Source organism: Lepisosteus platostomus, chromosome 19 (genome assembly GCF_059453375.1).
Source record: "Lepisosteus platostomus isolate fLepPlt1 chromosome 19, fLepPlt1.hap1, whole genome shotgun sequence".
In the NCBI taxonomy this organism is placed as follows: domain Eukaryota; kingdom Metazoa; phylum Chordata; class Actinopteri; order Semionotiformes; family Lepisosteidae; genus Lepisosteus; species Lepisosteus platostomus.
In genome coordinates this window covers 18,022,092-18,041,866 of record NC_142629.1, presented here as the reverse complement: position 1 = coordinate 18,041,866, position 19,775 = coordinate 18,022,092, and the positions used below count along the sequence as shown (strand labels likewise).

The following is a 19,775-nucleotide window of genomic DNA, read 5'->3' as shown; positions in this document are numbered from 1 at the left end:
AGGAACCCTCTTTTAGGAGAACAACCTACAAAAAAACAGCAGTAAGGTGAAATAAAATGTTTTAAAAAGCCTTCCTGGGACCTCCTGGCCCTGGAGAAGGACACTGAATGAATGAAATTATTGATTTTGATTATTATCAAAGAATGGATATAATAATATTCTTTTTTTATTTCTTACTTCTGCTGATTAAAGGAAATGCATTGAATGAAATTAATCTTCATTCACTGATTACATGGTTAGTGCATCTTAATATGTCTGGTGTTATTATGTCCATCAATTAATAACAGAAAACAGTACTGTTGCTGTTGGCACCTCAATTAAAGGTGCACCTTTAAACCTCCACCTTTACTTACTAGAAACTGACTTTCAAAATCCAACGATCGGTAAGAAAAAAAAACATTTTTTGTGAAAAAACTACTTCACCTACTTAATCAATTTCTCGTCATTTTAGCGCAAGAATAATCACTCACCGTTAAGGAATAAATACTCTCTGTGAAATTATATTTGCACATTAAAATGAGCTCTCATTAAAATGTATTGCATTTATGATTGCCCAGATCATTAAATTTTTCCCTAATTAGCTCATTTTGCTGGCTTATGTTCTTAGCCTTGTACAGGAATCCAAGCTGATTAAAAACCCTAAGAGATTAACACAGACCTGCCTCTTTTTCTGAAGCTCTGAAACACACTTGCTGAGGAAGAATTCTATCAGTGCTCCCAGAGACCTGTTAACAGCCAGGCATGATGAAGTGCACAGACCCTTCAGAACTGCGAGAATGCTTCAGCATTAGAATTAGAAGCAACAACCGGTCTCTGGCAGTACTGCCTGACATCAGATCAGAAAGCACAGACCCTCACATTTGCTACAGAACCATTATTGTCATGAGATAATTGTGAGGGTGAACAGAGGCATTTCACAAATGCTTTCCATGAGGTGTAGAAAGACCTTCTTATATGCCAACTATGCTATTAAACATTTAACCCCACATACACGAAGAAGTTAACATGTTTCATATTGACTCGGAGATTACAATGTACCGAAAAGGTAAGTCAGCATTAACAAATGAGCCTGTATTGATTTGCTGCTGCTTTTCTCACAGGAAGATGGAACATGAAAGCGCAAACTCTTCTAAATGTTTGTTTTAATGATGGACCAACAGCAGTTCTGAAAAGATTTTTTTTTTCCCCACACAAGCCTTACTTCTTTCTCCAATTCAAGCTTAACAAGGTCTTCTTTCATCTTTTCCACACGCTCCAGTTTCTTCCGCATCCCCTCTGCCTCTTCTTTCAGTAAATTATTGTTCTCCTTGGTCTCTCTACAAAAACAGGAACACGAGATAACATTGAAACAAGCACAGTGGGCCAATGGACTTCCTCTGATTTGTAATTTACGTCTTATGGTCACACATTAATAACCATCTTCACCCTCATCTGTCCAGTGTAATCCGTTTAATAAATGGAACCCCACATTTAACTAAAAACAATGTCTGACTGATGATATGAAAGCTCAAGAACGCCTGATCCTGATGTTTTCAGAGCCCTGGATGCATTAAAACCCAATAACGAGTTTTAATCATCTCAACCTTTTGTTAGACTGTCAACTGACAGAGGTGGCTTCAGAAGGCTTAAGTTGTTAAAAAGTCTGTGGGTTTAACAAAGACATTTCAATGAAATTACACAGAATATCCCTCAAATTGAAAGGATTACACCTTGAGCACGACAGCTTTCAAGGAATATCTCAGATACAGGAACCAAGTGAAACTCCATGTTTTTTCATCAGGAAGTCTGTAGTGTTATTTACTCAAACCTCTTAATATTGCTACCGAGGGTTTCAAACATCACCTTAATTACATTCAAATACTGCCATCTAATTTGTTAACGTCTGCGTGACACATTAGGTTTAAGTTAAGGTTCAAAAGCTATTAGAGAATATTCTACCACATGCCTAAATCTTTGAGATAACAGACCCACATAAATGGTTCCAACACCACATCAGCTTGACAGCTCACGAGATTTAGAAGGCTGATGTTAAGCACGAGCACAACAAGCCATGCCTGTACCTCAGGTAGGTGTTCTCCTCTCTGAGCTGTTGGAGCTCCTTCTCCATGTCTGGGATTCGCCCGAGCTCAGACTTCATGTTCCTCACGATCACGGAATCCTGCTCCTGCAACGCCAGCCTCCTCTCCAGCTCCTGCCGTAGAGGACAGAAGACAGGGAAAGGCTGGATCAAAGGCAGCACATGTAAGGAACCATTCGACATCATACCGATAGCAGGCTGTGGTCCTTTCATAACTACATAAAATGACATTTTTCGTTCGATATTTATTTTGGGGGAAAAAAATTCCAAAGCCACACATTTCAACATCTGGTTAAAAACTGTATTGAGTGTAGATTATCTTGGCAGGACAAAAGAAAGTGTGGTGCCAAGATATGAGTGACTACAAACATCATTATAGGTCAGCTGAGAGTTTTCACCATTAAAACACACAAGAGCTAGCAAGGGCCCTAAACCACCAATGTCTTACTGTTTAAAATGTCATACTCATCAGCTTCTTCAACAAAATGAAAGTCATATAACCCATAACAATGTCCATCATTCTATAAAGTACGAACACTTCTTAGCTTTATTTTGCCAAAAAATACTTAAAATAACTTGATGGAAGAGATACTAAGAATAAAAGCAGAAGATACGGTCTAGTACTAGAAGTACTTTGCACGATAAATTAACAGGAACTCATAATATATTCAGTTACATTTTTCATTCTCGAATACATAAACTGATATCCCTCTAACACATTACTATAAACATACACTGTAGTTCTCAAGTGCAGTGGCACAAATGCATACCTTAATCTTCAGCTCATTTTCTGAGTTCAGTGAAGGATACATCTGGAGTGCTTGGATTTTCTGAGTTGCTTCCTGGCATTTCCTTTTTAGAGACATTTTTGAAAAAAAAAAAACAGGAAAGTGAAGTATTTGATACTGTGCAGGCTTCTGCTAGCAGGTGTTCTCTAAAAAGGTGCCGCAATTCTGGAAGTGGCTCTGAACTTCACTCCTGGTGCTGAATAGACTGTATGTAATTTACGTTTTCAAACACACAATTACACAGCTTTTAACTCATAATTTCCATCTCATGTCTAAGATTTCTGAACTATGTTATAAGGCAGATACCTTTACTCATGTAAATCTCTTTCCATTGTTAGCCTAGCCTACTTACTGTCACTTTGATCTCGTGTCTCCTATCTGTGTGGATCACTTACCAATGTTAAACTTTGAGTGCCTGCCAAACGAATGGCTATCTTTATGCAATTGTCTTGTGTTTGCCTCTCCACCTGTTTTTTCTTTAACTTTCACACTGTATCAGACCCCCCCAGTCAATGAAATAAGATAGGTAGAAGAGCAAAGGGTCCCAGTCAGAGGTTGTGCCCCTTATTGTGATTTGCTCTCTCTCCTGGTAATCAGTTTTCAATCCATGTGCATACACATTATATTGGATTCTTCTGGCCTTTGAGATTCATGTCTTTGGACTGTGGGCGGAAACTCAAGCCCCCTGAGGAAACCCATGTGAACACAAGGGGGGAGAACGCGTAAACTCCACGCGGACAGCATCCTGAACTTGAACCCAAGGCCCCAGTACTGCACCGCCTATCTAAGTTGCCTGCAATTCCTGTTTCGGGCTCAATGAAAAAGAAAATTCAATGACACCTCCCCTCTCTAAATCAAAGCTGGCCGTGCCTTAAGTAGCCACTGTTTGGAAGTATGCTTCTATTTCAGCTCTAACTGTCGTTTCCCTGTCTTCGCCAGTAACAAGACGTGGGGCTGGTTAATCTGCAGTTTTCTGGTTTCGTTCTGTGAAGGACTGGGCTGCATTTGCAGTTGTCCAATCTGTGGGTACCACTGTCTTTCTATGTGAAGGGTGAAATGTCCTATCTAGGAGTCTATGAAGAACAGCACCCCTCGTTCCGTTAAGTATAATGGGGAAAAATATGATCAGGCCCCAGAAACTTATCAATTTTTAATAGTCCTTCCCTTTTAACAGAATTTCAACACTGGTTATGCAAATCACCAAATCAATACTGCTGGAATCCATTCTATAACTCGGCATCTTGACATCACTTGTAAAAATCTATGTTCAATATATAGCTAACATGTTTAGGTATTCTTTATGGACTTGTATCAATCTTCACCTATTATTACGTGACCTATACACATAGAAAAAATGCTATGTGTTATTTTTTTGTTTCTGCTGCAATATTCCGTTCTGTCTTCCTCTGGGCAATTCTAGGAAAATTCTAATGTCTTTTTCCAGCTGTGCATATATGGTTTTTCTATCTTTGAATCTTGTGCCCTTTTATACAATTTGTAGAGCACTCTCATTCATCTGATATTTTCTTAATTTTTCTATCTATGCCTGTTTCCTGGACTCGGAACATTTGTTACAAGAATGAATTCGCTTGGAGCCTCTAGCACTGTTTGTGATGTACCGTATAATCATCTTTGTATAATACCCTGCAACAACAGTTAAGGTTTACTTCTGACTGCCAGCCTGCTTTTGTGCTAATATTGGTGCACCTAAGGAAACAAGAAAACAAAAATAGAAATCCCTCCTCAGGCTCAACAGGCAGCCAGAAACAAGTCTCGGGAGCAAAGCCAATTTAAGTTTAACTTAAAATTGAGAAAATCACATGGGTTTAAACAATGATTAACAATTGCCTCTCCCCTCCACCACTTGCTTCCTCTTTGTCCTACACCAGTGTGTCACAACTAATTAAATGAAACCGCAACTTTATTTTAAAATGAGATTTTCAGAAGAGAAGGGAAAAAAAAACATACTTGTGCAATAGTTCCAGCTGCTCCTGTAACCCCTGATTCTCAGTGGTCTGTGTGGTAAGCTGGATCTCCTGGTTTTTTATCTTATGATGGAGCTCTCGGATCTCATCCCGCAGGGCTCGGCTCGTCTTCATGGAAAAGGGAAAGACAACAGACAATATGGCAATGAACAACTGGAGAGCGTTCAGAGGGAGAACTCCGTCTGTGACAGACACTGTGTGAGACACAAGCGAATCCCTGTGCTTTCAGTGGCAGTGGTTGATGGCTCGTTACAGATCAGTCACTCAGTCAGGTATAAAGGATTACATATGGCAGGTTTAAGACGTCCTTTTAGACTTTTGCCTGTCACAGCCAGATATTCTTTAATTAGCACCGTCTCTGCACCCTCTCTAATTTAAATAGCATGCTGCATTTGATCAAGCAGCTGAAGGTTTGATTATGTTGGAGATAGTAACAATATCAATTATGATTCATTAAGCAGTAGTAATGGGATTTATGTACTGCATATCTCTCCATCCATTTTCAAAACCACATTTTCCATAAAGGTTCGAGGATAATCCAGAGTCCTAGTCCGTGGGGTGTCATGGGCACAAGGCAGGGTTACAGAATACTGTACATATCTTTAGATAAACACTCAAATTGTGCAAGGAAAGAACAAACAGATGTCCATTAGAGATTACAGCATTTAATAATAATAATAATAATAATAATTGCTTACACTTATATAGCGCTTTTCTGGACACTCCACTCAAAGCGCTTTACAGGTAATGGGGACTCCCCTCCACCACCACCAATGTGCAGCATCCACCTGGATGATGCGACGGCAGCCATAGTGCGCCAGAACGCTCACCACACATCAGCTATCAGTGGGGAGGAGAGCAGAGTAATGTAGCCAATTCATAGAGGGGGATTATTTGGAGGCCATGATTAGTAAGGGCCAATTGGAAATTTGGCCAGGACACCGGGGTTACACCCCTACTCTTTTCGAGAAGCGCCCTGGGATTTTTAATGACCACAGAGAGTCAGGACCTCGGTTTTACGTCTCATCCGAAGGACGGCGCCTGTTTACAGTATAGTGTCCCCGTCACTATACTGGGGCATTAGGACCCACATGGACCGCAGGGTGAGCGCCCCCTGCTGGCCCCACTAACACCTCTTCCAGCAGCAACCTTAGTTTTTCCCAGGAGGTCTCCCATCCAGGTACTGACCAGGCTCACACCTGCTTAGCTTCAGTGGGTTGCCAGTTGTGAGTTGCAGGGTGATATGGCTGCTCATTTAGAAGATGAAGTGTCAAGAATCTTTCGTCCTGTTGCAAAAATATTCTCAAACCAACCGGTTTAAGGCCACAGAGCAGGGCCTTCGGGCACTCATTTTTAGTACCTCATTGGCTTCTGCTAGCTTGGAGTCCTTCTCCTCCAGTTTCTTGTTCTGCCCCTCGATGGTCTTCTTCAGGGATCTGCTGATCTCAGTTTGCTCCTTCAGGGCCTTTCCTGCTTCCGACTCTTTCTCCTCCAGCTTCCTGATGCGCGTGAGCAGGTCTTGGTTACGGTCCACTTCGCGCTGGACAGAGCCACAGGCAGATTAACAGAACAGCCCAGGTGAGGCACTCGACACACCTCCACATACAGCACAGGCCAGCCTGACCGCTGCTCTCACACAAACACACAACTGCAAAGCAAGAAACCAACGACTTCATTCAGATTATCTGAAGGTCTCATATACCTTTTTTCCGCTTTGCAATGTAACATTAGTTCTTAATTTATTCTTTTTTACTTTTCATTTCCTGAATGTCACCTAACAAAGTTAAGAAACCAACGCCTGCTCATGAGAAGTGTTACTATATAGAATTGACAGGGTACATCATTATATGGGCATGGATTTAAATTTCAGACTCCTCACATACACTTACCTTTAAAAGTATACATTCACAGTCTAGCTCAGCACGTTTTTACAGATGTGTCTGGTCCCCGCACACTGATGCTCAGCCTGCGAAGTCTGCACTCCATTCAGGATCTTTGAAATAAGCCACCGGGGCAGAATCATGATCCGAGGGGAGCCCCACTCGCAGATCAAGCACCCTTCTTAACAGAGACCCAGAGGAGAGCCGGGAAACTACAGAACGCAGTGGGACGTAGCACTTTGAACCCACTCTGTTGCAGAAAAGCCAGTGGCCCGGTTTTTAGGTAGGTAAAATGGACAACAGAGAGTAAAGCAGTTCAAACTGGGACTTCTCCATGTGCTTCTCCATGTATCGGGATGAAACAACATTTGGTACCACCTGTTCTATTCCTGCACTCCTCCTAATTTTACCAGCCATCACTGGCCTTGTTCCATTTGTGCTGAAGGTTACCCCCATCAGCGTATCCCACAAAATGCCACTCATTCCTACAGCACTTCAAACACTGCTTCTCCTCATGTCTGGTGGCACTGCAAGACAACAGAAAATCTCTTTCTTTCCCAAATGTAACAGATTCATCGCAGTTCAACCCGGTTTCCAGTGTCTTTAGTTTCATTTACCCGAAATGCAGATGCTGTTGCAATCTTTCAAACATTTGTGCCTCAAGTTCCCATTTATCCTTCCAGAAAGGGTATTGTCTGAAACAATGGTATCTTTTAACTTTTCTAGTTGCTCATTACCAACATGGTTTAATGGTGATAATTAATTAGTTTTTCCAATTTTATGTGCTTTCTTACAATTTTCCAATTGGCTTTTTAAAGTCATTTCAAAATACTGTACAATAGATTTATGAAATTATAAAATGTACAATTATACATCCATCCATTTTCTACAGTGCCCTGTTCAGTACTGAGTCTATCCCGGCAAGCAAGCAGGTGCACCTAAGGCAGGATACACCCTGGACTGGACACGTGTCCATCACAGGGCACACACAGACTCACTCGCTCACACCAGGCCCAGTTCTCCAAGAGGCCAGTTAACCTACTGTACCAGCATGTCTTTGGACTGTGGGACACGAACACAGGGACAACATGCAAACTCCACACAGACAGCACCCCAGGTACGGAACTGAACCCGGGGCCCGAGTGCTGAGAGGCAGCAATGTTAACCACTGCGCCACTAGACGGCCCATAATCACATGTCTTCCATGAAAATGAAACAAAACCAGACAATCCTGATGATGTGCGTATTTTTGTACCTTTGCTCTGCCTGCCCCCTAAGCTCCTTTGAAGTAACGCTAAGGGGCACGCATACAAATATCCACCGTTGAAAACCATCTATATGAAGTGATGGCACAAAATTGATCAAAATTATGAATTAAGCCCACAAAAAAATCTGTGAATTAAAAAGGAAAGCCACATATAATGGGAACTACTAAAATACGTGATGCAGGCAGGCCGATAATAGCAGAAACTGTTTGACATTTCAAATGTATTGAATTGTAACAAACTGGGCTATTTGTGAAGGAAGAAATAATAATTCAGATGCACCTACAACACTCGTCTCTTTTTTGAAAAAAACTATAAATATTGTTCTCTGCAATTTCCTACTCAGGGTTCAGGGTTTTTAAAGTAATTATCTCCTCAGGTGGGGGCTCTGATATACCAAACAATCTCAAACGCTCTATTCTTCAAAGTGCAGCAAGGCCTGCATGGCAGAACGATTATATACATTTAGATAGCAAACACAATACTCTGTATTCCCCATCTCCAGTTCTTTGCATGGCTTGTTTCTGAACAATTTTTCATGTCATGGAGTCAGAGAAAAAGAAAACACAGCATGAAAGATAGACAACCTTTCTGTGAATTTCTACTTTCATTCTATTCAGACTCAGGTCCTACTGCCTGTCTTCACGTAATTATCTTAAATATACAGCAGATTTTTGTTTTACAGGTGATTACACAGAGCAGTCCTTTTCTTAAAAGTAGAATTGGCAATAAAACAACTTGGACCCGAGTGTGAAATGTCAGTATCTGAGACCACAGAACAAAAACCAGAAGATACAAAGCTGAACTTTGAGAGCGACCACCATGCAGAATTGTGTTTAAGACCCCCCTGGCGGAATGAAACACAATGATCAGAACCGCATTTTCAGGGCTCACCTCCAAGTCCCTGGCACTGGTGTGGGCTGCTTTTTCCAGCTCAATGCGGGCACGTTTGTGACTGAACTCCATCTGCGACTTCTCTTGGGCCATTTGTAAAAGATGGGTCTTGGAGAAGATTTTCTGAGCTTCCTCTTCCACCTAGAAATACATCGATAGTCACACAGCTGTTACAAGCTGTTAATATAACTGTGTGCACTGCTGTATCAGGTGATGGTGTTAGTGCCCACATCCCCAACACTGAGCCCTACAGCACAGGCCATGTGCTAGTTTTCTTGGATGCACTGTGCAACAGTCTTATACCTGGTCATCGGAGAGAGGTGGTGATGGCTGATGTGCCAAACTGAGTAGTGGTGTGGGATAAAGTCAGCTTTCTCCACCCTGCTTCATTCAGCGAATGGCTCGCTACCTGCCAGCGCACGGCCATGGAATTTCCACCCTGTTCCCCCTGCCTCAACCCCAGAGAGGAGCTGTTGTCTGTGTGGAGGTGAAAGGTTCATGATCACGGGCCACGTGATCAGATGTCTCTGCTGCACGCGTGAACGCCGGTTGTGGGGACATAACTGCTGTAGCTTGCAGGGGACGACAGTGTCGTGCCAGACTGTTGTTCTCTCGCTGTGGCCTGACTGGGAGTCGAGACCGGCCAACCAGTGAGATGTGTCCAGTTCAACGTTTGTGTTTATATTTTCGATAAGTTTTCATTTGGTTGGACTCCTTGTCTTTGTGGATCTACTTGATTCAATCACGGAAACACTGTTTCCAATGTTACACTGTTTTCACTTTCTGTATGTGCATTAGTTTCATTTTACTTGAATGAAAACTTCTACCTTCCATGATACAAAGAAAATGCAAAACCCCGAGCCAGGGATTCTCCGGGACATTGGTTGACTTGACGCCGAATGAGCGGTTATAGTTTAATTAATGTCTCGATTAAGATTGAGACTGATCTGCTACTGAACTGGCTTATACTATATAGTACATTCACAAAAATACAGTTTTATTAACTGCTTTTCGCAGTAACATACAGATTGCTCTTAATAGTGAGGCTGAAAATGTGGATTTTAAACGGCGCTCAAGAGAATCCAAACAGCTCTCTTTACACCATACACCAATTTGAAACTGGTATGAAGAACCTTCATACCAAATCTACATGAAATAATTTCCCCATGGCAAAGTAAGATAAATTAATTCCATTACTTACAATGCAGGAGGTCTTTACTGATGTAAAAATCAGTCATGTTTTTTTAAAACCAATCAATGTAACATACTGTACAAAGGCGTGTTGATTTAACTTTGTTACTAAAAAAAACATTTCAGACCAAATAGTTAAAAAATATTTGATTTCTTGAGAATCGTGCACAATCTAATAACCACACTGTATGCATCTTGCATGGCTGAGCTCAAATGCTTATCTAGAGAACTGTACTCACCTTAAACTGGTAGTTGTACTGGAATTGCAGGTCACTTTTACTCGCGCTGGTTTCAGGCTGGCTCGTTGAAGCGTCATGTTGCGAGAGGAAACTCTCAAATGACTTTAAAGTGTTGAAGACGGTGGTATTGTCCTGCATGTTGTCCATTTTGAACTGGTTTTACTTTTTTCTTTAGAAAAAATCTGGAAGGCAAAGAAATGCACCTGAAAAGTGTCCGCCAAGCTCTCACCGCTACCGCTTGCAAAGCAAACAACCCTCAACAAAGTTTCAAAATGTTGTTTATGTTTATTAAATCGTGTTATGACTGCTCCATTATGCTCAGTATCCTGTTTTTAATAAAAGCAGGAACAGATTTCCAAGCAGTGTTTTCGTAGTATTGTTGAAGGTCATCATTAAGCTTTCCAAATGACTTCACTCGTGCAATAAAGTGGATTTTAACGGTTTAATATCTCAATGTTTGCGATAAAGGCAAGTGAAAAGCAAGCTGAAGTTTGCATTTGCTTGGCCAGTGTGTTGCACACGAGTACTGTACACAAGAAAACTTAAACTATATATGCACAACTGTTTGGGTCAACCAAATTTCCGAAACATGCATCCATGTAATAAACCACAATTGCAGCTGTCTAAGCACAACTCACATTACTTTACAAAAAAACACGACCATGTCAAAAACATGTAAAATTTTAGAGAACACGCAATTTTCGATGATACCTTATTCCTTACTGCTTGGATCTCCCTCCTCCAACCCAGAACAGATCTACCTTCTCGCGAGAGTTCCTAGATGCTTGAGCGTAACGAATGTAATAGCGGTTGCTTAAAGGATATGATCGTTTACCGTAATACCTAGTCACCCTCACCTTTTTTTATAGGATTTCTGAAATTTGCAGTGGTTCAAATGTAATAAATGCTGCCCAGACCCTAAAACATGTATTTATTACTATTACTGGATGGCAGTACTCGGTTTATTTCTTCTTAGTTGGGGAAACATTATATATTAAAACAACAAAATACAAATGGGGAGTTTATACTGTAGCATGGATCTCCTTTTAGTCCACATCATTCTCCATTCTCCAACTGCACAAATCTAATCCTTGTTTTATTTTTGAAATGTATAAAACTCTGCTCTTCACACACACACAAAAGAACACCATAAATCACAGGCCTGCAATACGTTACAGAAAGAAGTACGTACTGTAGTTTAATACAAAGGTCATGATGTCAAGTCCAGTGAAACCGAACACGTTTTTGTCACTTCAAATAAAATTACATTGCGTTAACAACAGGTTCATCATCTGTTTATAAAATAAAGCCCAAGAAACCAAGGTTTAAGGCCTTACAGTGTCTCGTGTTTAGGGCCTTACAGTGTGTCTGCAGCAATTAAATGTTAAAACTCATGTTTGTTTGTTTTTCATTCTCAATTTTGGCAACGTCTCTTGCTGACCTTGGGATAAAGTGCACATCATTTTGAAGTTTTTTTCCCAATAGTAATCTCACAAAACTCCAAAAACTGGAGGAAAATGGTAACAATCATTTGTCCTTGTAACTCTTGGCCAGGAAAAACAGCTCGGCGGACTCCTTCCTGCTGGCTTTAGGCTTTATGGTCCTGACTTCCTTGAAGGCCTGCGCCAGCTTCTTGTGGAGCTGATGGGCCAGTCCTCCGTCCCAGACTTTACACAGCAGAGTGCCTCCCGGACGCAGGACCCCCTCGGCCATGTCCGCCAGGGACAGACACATGCCGACCAGCCTCTCGTGGTCCAGCTCCCTGAAGCCGCTGGCGTTGGGCGCCATGTCGCTCAGGATGACGTCGGCCACGGAGGCCGGGAGAAGCTCCTGCAGGCGGGCAGGAGTGGCCGCGTCCGTCACGTCGCACGGGGAGAGGAAGTGCGCTCCGTCCAGGGGCGCGAGCCGCAGGAGGTCGACTCCGACGACAAAGCCCGCCGGCAATCCGGGATCTGAAACAAGGGAGAAGGCAGCACTACAAGCTGAACCGGTCTCATCCGTGTTCATGTACACAGAGCTTCTAATGTGGGGGTGGGCAACTCTAGTCCTGGGGGGCCGGTGTGTCTGGGTGCTTTCATTCCAAGTCAGCGCCTCACGAGCTAAACCAGGCGGTGACTAGCTACCTGCCTACACTGGGCCAACCTAACAGTTTCTCCCAGCTCGTCAGCTGCTGCGTCTTTGAAGAGCCCCACAAAACCTGCAACGCCAGGGCGGTCCAGTTTGGTGCTGACGTAACCGAGGTGCATGCTGGCTTCAAGGCCATCTTAAGTGCTAAACTCCCATCTGCCCTGATCCTTATGGAAGCTGCCAAGCCCTAACCCCATCTCGTCCAGTTCACCGAATCTACACAGGGTGTGCGCTTAATGTAATGTAAGAAGATGTTGTGTTGGGCTGCAGTCAGACCCCAATTTTAAACACGCCAAACATGCGCTCACCTGCCCCCGACGAGTTCACCCTCTCGACGGCGACCTGGCTCCACGCCCCCGGCGCTGCGCCGCAGTCTATGACGCGGAGCCCCGGCCTGAGGATGCGGTGCTGGTCGTCGATCTCCAGCAGCTTGAAGGCGCTCCGGCAGCGGTAGCTCTCCCTGCGGGCGGCCTTCACATACGGGTCGTTGATCTGCCTGGCGATCCATCGCTGCTCCGGAGCGCTCTTGCCTTTCGTGTTGTGTGGGCTCTTCTTCCAGCACCGAGCCGAGGCGTGCAGAGCCCTGCGCAGCATCCCTGGGAGAGGAAACACATCGCAACAAGTCCAAAACGCGCAGGGTCGCTGATCAAACTTTATACCTATAGAGTATATACAATGCCGTGACTGTACGGTAAAGTTTCATACCACTGAGCTACACATCAACTCAAAGCAGGGTTGATTTCAGCCTTTTTTTCTATTGATCTACTTGATCAAAACAAATGGTTTTAATCCAAAAATCTGAGGTCCATTCCTAATACGAACCTCAGCTTCATTTCTGCAAGACCCACTGAACCGACCTGTCATGTCAAACGAGTCCTAATTTGTCATTGATCCGCTTAAGTTTTTGAGGCTAGGACTAGCAGACCTTAGACACTTTAATTTTGAGGGGAAAATGCAATCACTTAATCTGAGATGCTAGTGGGTTACTAATTATTGGTTGCAAATTATATTACACTACAACCAATTCAGGAATAGCATCGGGTTGCATTGAGATTTTTCAATCCGCACATGTACAAAAGCGTTAAAACGAAGTTATGAATAACATCGATAATTAAAACTACATGAAGCCTTTACGTTAAAAGTTGCAAAATGTCACCTTTTCTCTGAAAGCACGTTTAAAAAGGGACCTTGATAGTACTCGTAAACATTAAGGATGAACACGCTTCCGTCACATATTACCTCCCGCACGTCCTCCCCGTGTTTCCAGTCGGACAGTTTCCAGGGTGGCACGCCTACAGTGAGCTGAGGAGTCATAGGCAGCTGTTGCAGAGTTACTGAATGTGCATCTGCTGCTATTGTTCACACTTACTTTAGATGGTATCGTTCTGGGGTATGAGACTTGTTCTGTTTAATCGATTCACTTTTTTTTAGCCTTTAGGTCACTTTCAGATTGCTCATGCATGTCCATAGAAAATTATCTGACTATATGCAAGGATGCACTTGTATTATCCGGAGCTGGTGACGTCTATAGTAGTTAGGAAGGCAATTACTGTGACAAAAGAAGTTAACTGTATTGAGATGTGAATGAAGCGATGTCGAGAAATGTACAGAGCAGGCTCTGCAAATACAGCACAGTGACATTGTTCTTGTTACACTAAGACTTAATTAACGTTTTTCTGGGAATTTGTACGTTGTCTGGCCAATCTGTTTTCAGAGCAATTGTCCCGGCAATGATCACGGCACCTTACCGCACAAACTGTGAAAAAGAATCAGTTTTGAGGCATAAAGTAGTGTGCTAAATAATATCACGCAATGCAGTATCTCACTGTTCAGAATCAAGTACATTCTATAGAAGTCATTGGAAAATGTCATATATACTGTATGGACATATATAATTTAGAGTAGTCTGAACTGTAGTGTTCAAATAAATTTTGAAGAATAAATGTGATAATATTGTATGCAAGTGTTAACTGTTGTTTTTAAAACAATTGTTTCAGGATTTCAGACCACAGACCTGCAGCCGTCATAAAGCAATGGAACCAGCAGAGCTGGTGTCTTTCTGAACAGCTGAAGGGCTTCTGTCCGAGGGCTTGTGCCCTGAAACAAATGACTTTTTTAAGAACTTAAAGTTTGTGTCCGTGTGCACGAGCGCTTCCAAAATGAAGTCCCCAATTTGTCCATCTGCACACTGCGCAACGTCTGGGGGTCAGCTGCGTTCATATCAGTGATCTTTCCACAGGTGTTTAGTCAGGTGCTTGACGTGAGAGTGTGATCCTGGTCACCGTCTCTCCCGTGACATTAGAGCGCGGAGAGGGATTCAGTCGTGTGTGTGTCCTTCCCTGCAGCAGCGCAATGATCACTACCAAGCTGTTGACCCTGGTCATGGTGGTACAGCCTCAGCGGGTTCTCCTGGGCATGAAGAAGCGTGGTTTTGGCGCAGGGAAATGGAACGGCTTTGGGGGCAAAGTTCAGCCGGGAGAGACAATCGAGCAAGCAGCGAAGCGGTGAGTCCAGTCACGAGGAAGCCTCATACCCCACAGAAGGTATTCAAATAAGTGAAACCCCAGATATGGTAAAACCACAAACATTTCGGTTTAAGCTTAAGTTTATTAAAAAAAATATGAACTATTTGAAATACAACAAAAGGTACATATGTTTTAGAAGTTTTTTTGGGGGGGGCGTAGGAATAAAACAGTGATCCCTCAGTGCAGAACTTATAGTTGAGCCACTAAATATTACATACACTTCATTGCTTCGCACTTTCCTGGAACTAATTTCAGAAATACACAAGGTTCATTTGAATTCACGATTGGTAAAGCATCAGTAAACATTCATGATCTTAAATTTACCTTAAAATGTCTAATGAAATAATGCCCCACTAAAGTGCCAGCAGAAGCCTGAATCAGATGGGTCGTGCTTGGTAGTGATAAAAACTGAAGACCTATCTTCCGATAGTGTACCTACCGTATCAGCACAATTGATTTCCAGATGTGTGTACAACCACATACAGTACCTCTGCACTTGAGCTGTCCAGTTTTGGTTATGGAGGGCTGGCGTGTCAGCTGGTTTTCAAGTTTCTTTAGTGCAGCTGCATCTGAAGAGCTGGAAGACGCTGTTAAATCAGTTCAGTTAAACCAGTAACCAGCTGGTTTAGCTCATTAAGAACTGAGCCAGAATAAAAATACACAGACACACTGACCTTTCAGGACCAGGGCTGGACATCCGCAGTGTAAGCTTGACATCATTAACCTACATTATTAAACTGCATTAACTTAGATCTTGTGCTGAATGCAAGATAATGTCGGCTGCTAAAAATTGGTTTCCCATTGCTGGAAAGAGAATTTTGTTTAAACATTTAAATTGAGAAGTGAGACACATTTCAATTCTAGTGGCTCTGCAGTGACAACAAGCATTATTTTTTTTCCCTGCACTGGAGCATAATGGACGGTATTGCTTTGTCAGGGAGCTGCTGGAGGAGAGCAGCCTAACAGCTGACACCCTCGAGAAGATTGGAGAAATCAAATTCGAGTTTGTCGGAGAAACGGAACTGCTGGATGTTCATATTTTCAGGGCTGACAGCTTCCACGGAGAGCCAGCCGAATCGGATGGTGAGATTTTATTATCGGACGCATTTGTCTGCAGTCTAAAGCCCTGTATCTGAATTTGCCTTTTTTTTCCATTAAAAACATAAAGAATTGTAATCTGGACTGTTCTTTCTGGTATGGCAATGTGATCAAATTCAATCATCGTCGCCATGCACTGTAAGTCAAGTCCAGGAGAGATTCTGTAAGTAAAATGACTTTGATGTAAAATTCCTTTAGATATCTGCTTCCTTTCAAAGTTATGTTTGTTGGCATTACGAACGATGTTGATAGGTTGAGAAAAGTCAGTGAAACTCTACTGTGCATAGGTTTTGAACACATTACTATTTCTAAATCTTGATCAGGAGGCAGCTTTTTTAAAAGAAAACCCTAGTGCAGGGATATAATGTTCATGTTGATAATACAATACCAAATAATACTAAGATTAGTATTAAGTACTAAGATTAATACAAACTGTCACTAAGCTTTGTTTTTAGCTTTTCGGCCCTGCCTATGCAGAAACGCTGATTATGTGTTATCTTATTCACTAATTGTTCAAGTTTTAAAGTGTTATTGTATGTGTTTGTGCATTGTTTGTGTTTTAGAAATGCGACCACAGTGGTTTGACCGGGACAGAATCCCCTTTGATCAGATGTGGCCAGATGACATTTTGTGGTTCCCTCTGATGCTGCAAAAGAAGAAGTTTTTGGGCTATTTTAAGTTTCAAGGACATGACATAATTCTCGAGCACAAATTGGAAGAAGTGCAAAGCTTGTAAAATAATCTGGATAATGGGACCATGGGACCTTAAAGGACTTGGATACCTTCTGGTAGATGGTTCTCTTGTCAAGATATAAAATCTCCTTATGTATACCATAACGGTTGATAAGACATTAAGGTTAAATATACTTTTGGGTTTTAGTCTTGCGTCCAGTAACTGGCATACTGTAGATTCAGGGTTAAACAGCTGATCTGTCCTTTCTTGGTTGTTGCATTCCAGGCCTCTTCACAAAGTTTAATTCTGTGTTTGAAGTCACAAACTTTTTCCAAGCAGTTTCATGAAGTTTCCTGAACTGCCAAGAAACCAGCTGGAATAAGGTGCTGTGTTTTTGAAAGCTTACAAATGTTGACTTGAAAGATGTGGGTAATTTCGCCACGCTGAACAGCCATTATGAAATTGCAAAAAAAAACCAAATCGGATTATTCCCCCCTAAACACATAATTTGGTAACATATGAAGATATGTAGCTAATGTATGTTATTTGTAGCGTACAACACAATAATAATTGTTGTAATGTGGTAAAACTACATTCTAGGCTGAAGAGGACAAGGTAAATCGTACTCTTTTTACTTTGGTACACTTAACAAAAGTAAAGCATACAATACTTTTTACCAATATGACACTGCAGGGAATATTGTCCTCAGTTGGGAACGGTATCATTTTGGAGTCAATTACTGAGCTCATAAAAACCTATAGCAGACACTTTTCTTGCTTTATATGTGTATAAAATATCTCTTTGGCAGCCCTACACATTCATGAAACCCACACATGAAACAATTACTGAGATGGCATCTTTTGAAGTTGGTCATCAGAAAATTAGGGAACTGTGTTTTGTTTTCCTTTACGCAATGTGTTGACATTGAATTTCAGGTAACATTGTCCTTTCGTTGCAGAAATGTGGGAATCCCTTCACATCTTTCTTGTTTGTTAAAAAGTAATAAAAACATTTTATTTTTTTTTATCGGTCATCCACGTGTGTTTTTTTTTTCCCAGTTATTTCTTTGTTTGCAAAGATGAATGTAAAAGGGCCCAAGCAAGATGTTGTCTCCCTTTTCACAAATTCCTTGTCTTATTAAATTCTGGCAGGGGCCCTGGGGACTGGGACTGAGCTCATCAGCAGCCTTTGTAAATGAAGGACAGAACTGGTAGCTCATTTTAAATCCCAGCTATTTGATCATTCTGTGTGACACCTCGACTCAAGATGGTTATGTGAACTTAGCTAGAATCTTGCAATTCTCTCCCAGCTAGCTTGATAGATATTTTAAGTTTCAGTCGTGGCAGAGCAATTTAGTGTTGGATTTGTATTCAGATGTTATACCTTCAAGCCTGATTGAATGCCCTGGAGCATGATTGCTGTCATTTTCAATCTGCAAGTGAACAGTGTAAGAGATCACCATTATTAACCTACACCGCCTCTGTAAAAAATAATGGTTTAGACAGAATATTAGTGTTCAGTAGAAAGTCCGAATCTGGAGCAGCCCTTACAAGTTTGTTTTTCATTTCAAGATAGTTTATCCCGTTTGTTAATTAACTTCTCTCCATGTTGCCTTATAGTGTGGTAAATTCTTGACGGTGGACTTCAGGTGTAATACAGAAAAACCAAAACATCACTAACTTTTAAACCTTATATTACTCTCGGATCTCCTTGGAGTCCTTTCCAGGAACACCTGCCAGGCTGCCTACTGAAGTGCACTGGGATTTGCTTGTAAACAGCTGAGTAAAGAGACACATCACTGGCTTTTCTATCAGAAAATTAAACAGAAAAGCAGCAAACCAAACAAGCTGGAAGTCTGGGATACACTTAAGAGGGTCAGAACAGAGAGAGCTGTTAATCTGGACACATCTGCACCAAAAACTCCACTCCTTTGAGCGTGCTTTTTTGTATTCCCTGAACTCTTTTGTGTTCTACTCTTAAGAAAGAATTGATTTTCTATAAACGTTTTGTGGAGAATTTTCATGCTCTGAAGAAAGTGTTCCTGGGGAATCTATCAAAATGCAGTTATACATTTTCTGACAGTATATGGAGTTAGAACCGTCCTTTATGTAGAAGGATTTCATAGCCCATGTTGGCAAGATGCTTTTGTATCTGTCACTTTGTAAACAGAGCAAACAACAAAAGCGGGAATTGACCATTTTTTTTTTCACTTTAAAGATATTAAATTATGCAATCTACATTTGGACTAGGAAGCTTTTACAAGTCTATTTCAGATTGACACCATTGAGCCTTTTCTATGTATGTACGGTAGTGTGATTGAAAAGGATTTGGAGCCAGACATATCAATTGCAGTACAGCCAGACATGTGTAATTGATCTACGTTCTTTTAAGAAGCCTGCAATCATAATTCTTATTTTTCCCCTCTGTATTACAAATGCATACTGAGGGCGGAAAGGAACTTTTAACTGCAGCAAATTCATAAAGCTAATATCAGGAAAATTGGAATCTTGTTTGTAGCAGGTGCACTGACATTTTATTGAAACGACATGACACACTGTAGGTACATTTATTGTGCTGCTTTGTCCAAAACAACCTGTATTTCCCTGGACGTCTCCCACCCCAGTACTGACCAAGCCCAGCCGTCTGACCAGATACTGCTCCATGGTGGTAGCAATATCCAAAATTCAAGCCTAATTTTCTAAAATCATATATGCAGAAGTGCAGAGCTTTTATGTGTAGTCTATGTTTTGGGGATCATCTATAGTTTTGCCATCAGCTCAGAGAAGATGACCTTTTTAATCATCTAATTAGCATGAAAATCCATCCATTTTCTGAACAAACAGTGTAGTCATGCCCCCCCGCAGAATGAAGCACTTATTGGAAAATGTGCATTTACATGCTGGTAGCTGACATGATCTCATCACAAAGATATTTCCCCAGGCACAGGGCCCTGTGTTGACCCTCAGTTGGTCTGATGCATTAAGAGACCGCAAACATTCTTGAACATCATCCACCAGGTTGGCCAAACACACC

General features: G+C 41.7%; 3 protein-coding genes across 7 annotated transcripts in view; 1 reads left to right on the top strand and 2 right to left on the bottom strand.

Moving 5' to 3' along the window:
• Positions 1-11,356, bottom strand: part of mad1l1 (mitotic arrest deficient 1 like 1) — a 281,026-nt gene extending 269,670 nt beyond the window's left edge. For all 3 annotated transcript variants that reach the window (XM_088613218.1, XM_088613219.1, XM_088613221.1), the window contains exons 1-8: positions 11,031-11,356; positions 10,320-10,501; positions 8,890-9,030; positions 6,211-6,390; positions 4,834-4,958; positions 2,848-2,929; positions 2,061-2,191; positions 1,202-1,316 (exon numbers count right to left, since the gene is read on the bottom strand). In XM_088613218.1, coding sequence (XP_088469344.1) covers positions 1,202-1,316; positions 2,061-2,191; positions 2,848-2,929; positions 4,834-4,958; positions 6,211-6,390; positions 8,890-9,030; positions 10,320-10,466 — 921 coding nt within the window. In that variant the 5' untranslated portion in view covers positions 10,467-10,501; positions 11,031-11,356. The remainder of the gene's footprint in view (positions 1-1,201; positions 1,317-2,060; positions 2,192-2,847; positions 2,930-4,833; positions 4,959-6,210; positions 6,391-8,889; positions 9,031-10,319; positions 10,502-11,030) is intronic.
• A 135-nt stretch (positions 11,357-11,491) lies between these two features.
• mrm2 (mitochondrial rRNA methyltransferase 2) lies at positions 11,492-13,718 on the bottom strand. Of its 2 annotated transcripts, none has more exons than XM_088613223.1 (3): positions 13,686-13,718; positions 12,755-13,042; positions 11,492-12,271 (listed from the first exon to the last, which is right to left on the bottom strand). In XM_088613223.1, exons 2-3 carry the CDS (start codon positions 13,038-13,040, stop codon positions 11,847-11,849), a joined length of 711 nt encoding a protein of 236 aa, XP_088469349.1. In that variant the 5' UTR covers positions 13,041-13,042; positions 13,686-13,718; the 3' UTR covers positions 11,492-11,846. The 2 variants fall into 2 exon arrangements, with proteins under 2 accessions (XP_088469349.1, XP_088469348.1); XM_088613222.1 differs by having other exon boundaries at positions 13,603-13,717.
• nudt1 (nudix (nucleoside diphosphate linked moiety X)-type motif 1) lies at positions 13,699-17,766 on the top strand. Of its 2 annotated transcripts, none has more exons than XM_088613224.1 (4): positions 13,699-13,836; positions 14,792-14,950; positions 15,909-16,054; positions 16,633-17,766. In XM_088613224.1, exons 2-4 carry the CDS (start codon positions 14,799-14,801, stop codon positions 16,803-16,805), a joined length of 471 nt encoding a protein of 156 aa, XP_088469350.1. In that variant the 5' UTR covers positions 13,699-13,836; positions 14,792-14,798; the 3' UTR covers positions 16,806-17,766. The 2 variants fall into 2 exon arrangements, with proteins under 2 accessions (XP_088469350.1, XP_088469351.1); XM_088613225.1 differs by having other exon boundaries at positions 13,739-13,836; positions 14,795-14,950.
• Positions 17,767-19,775: the final 2,009 nt, after the last annotated feature.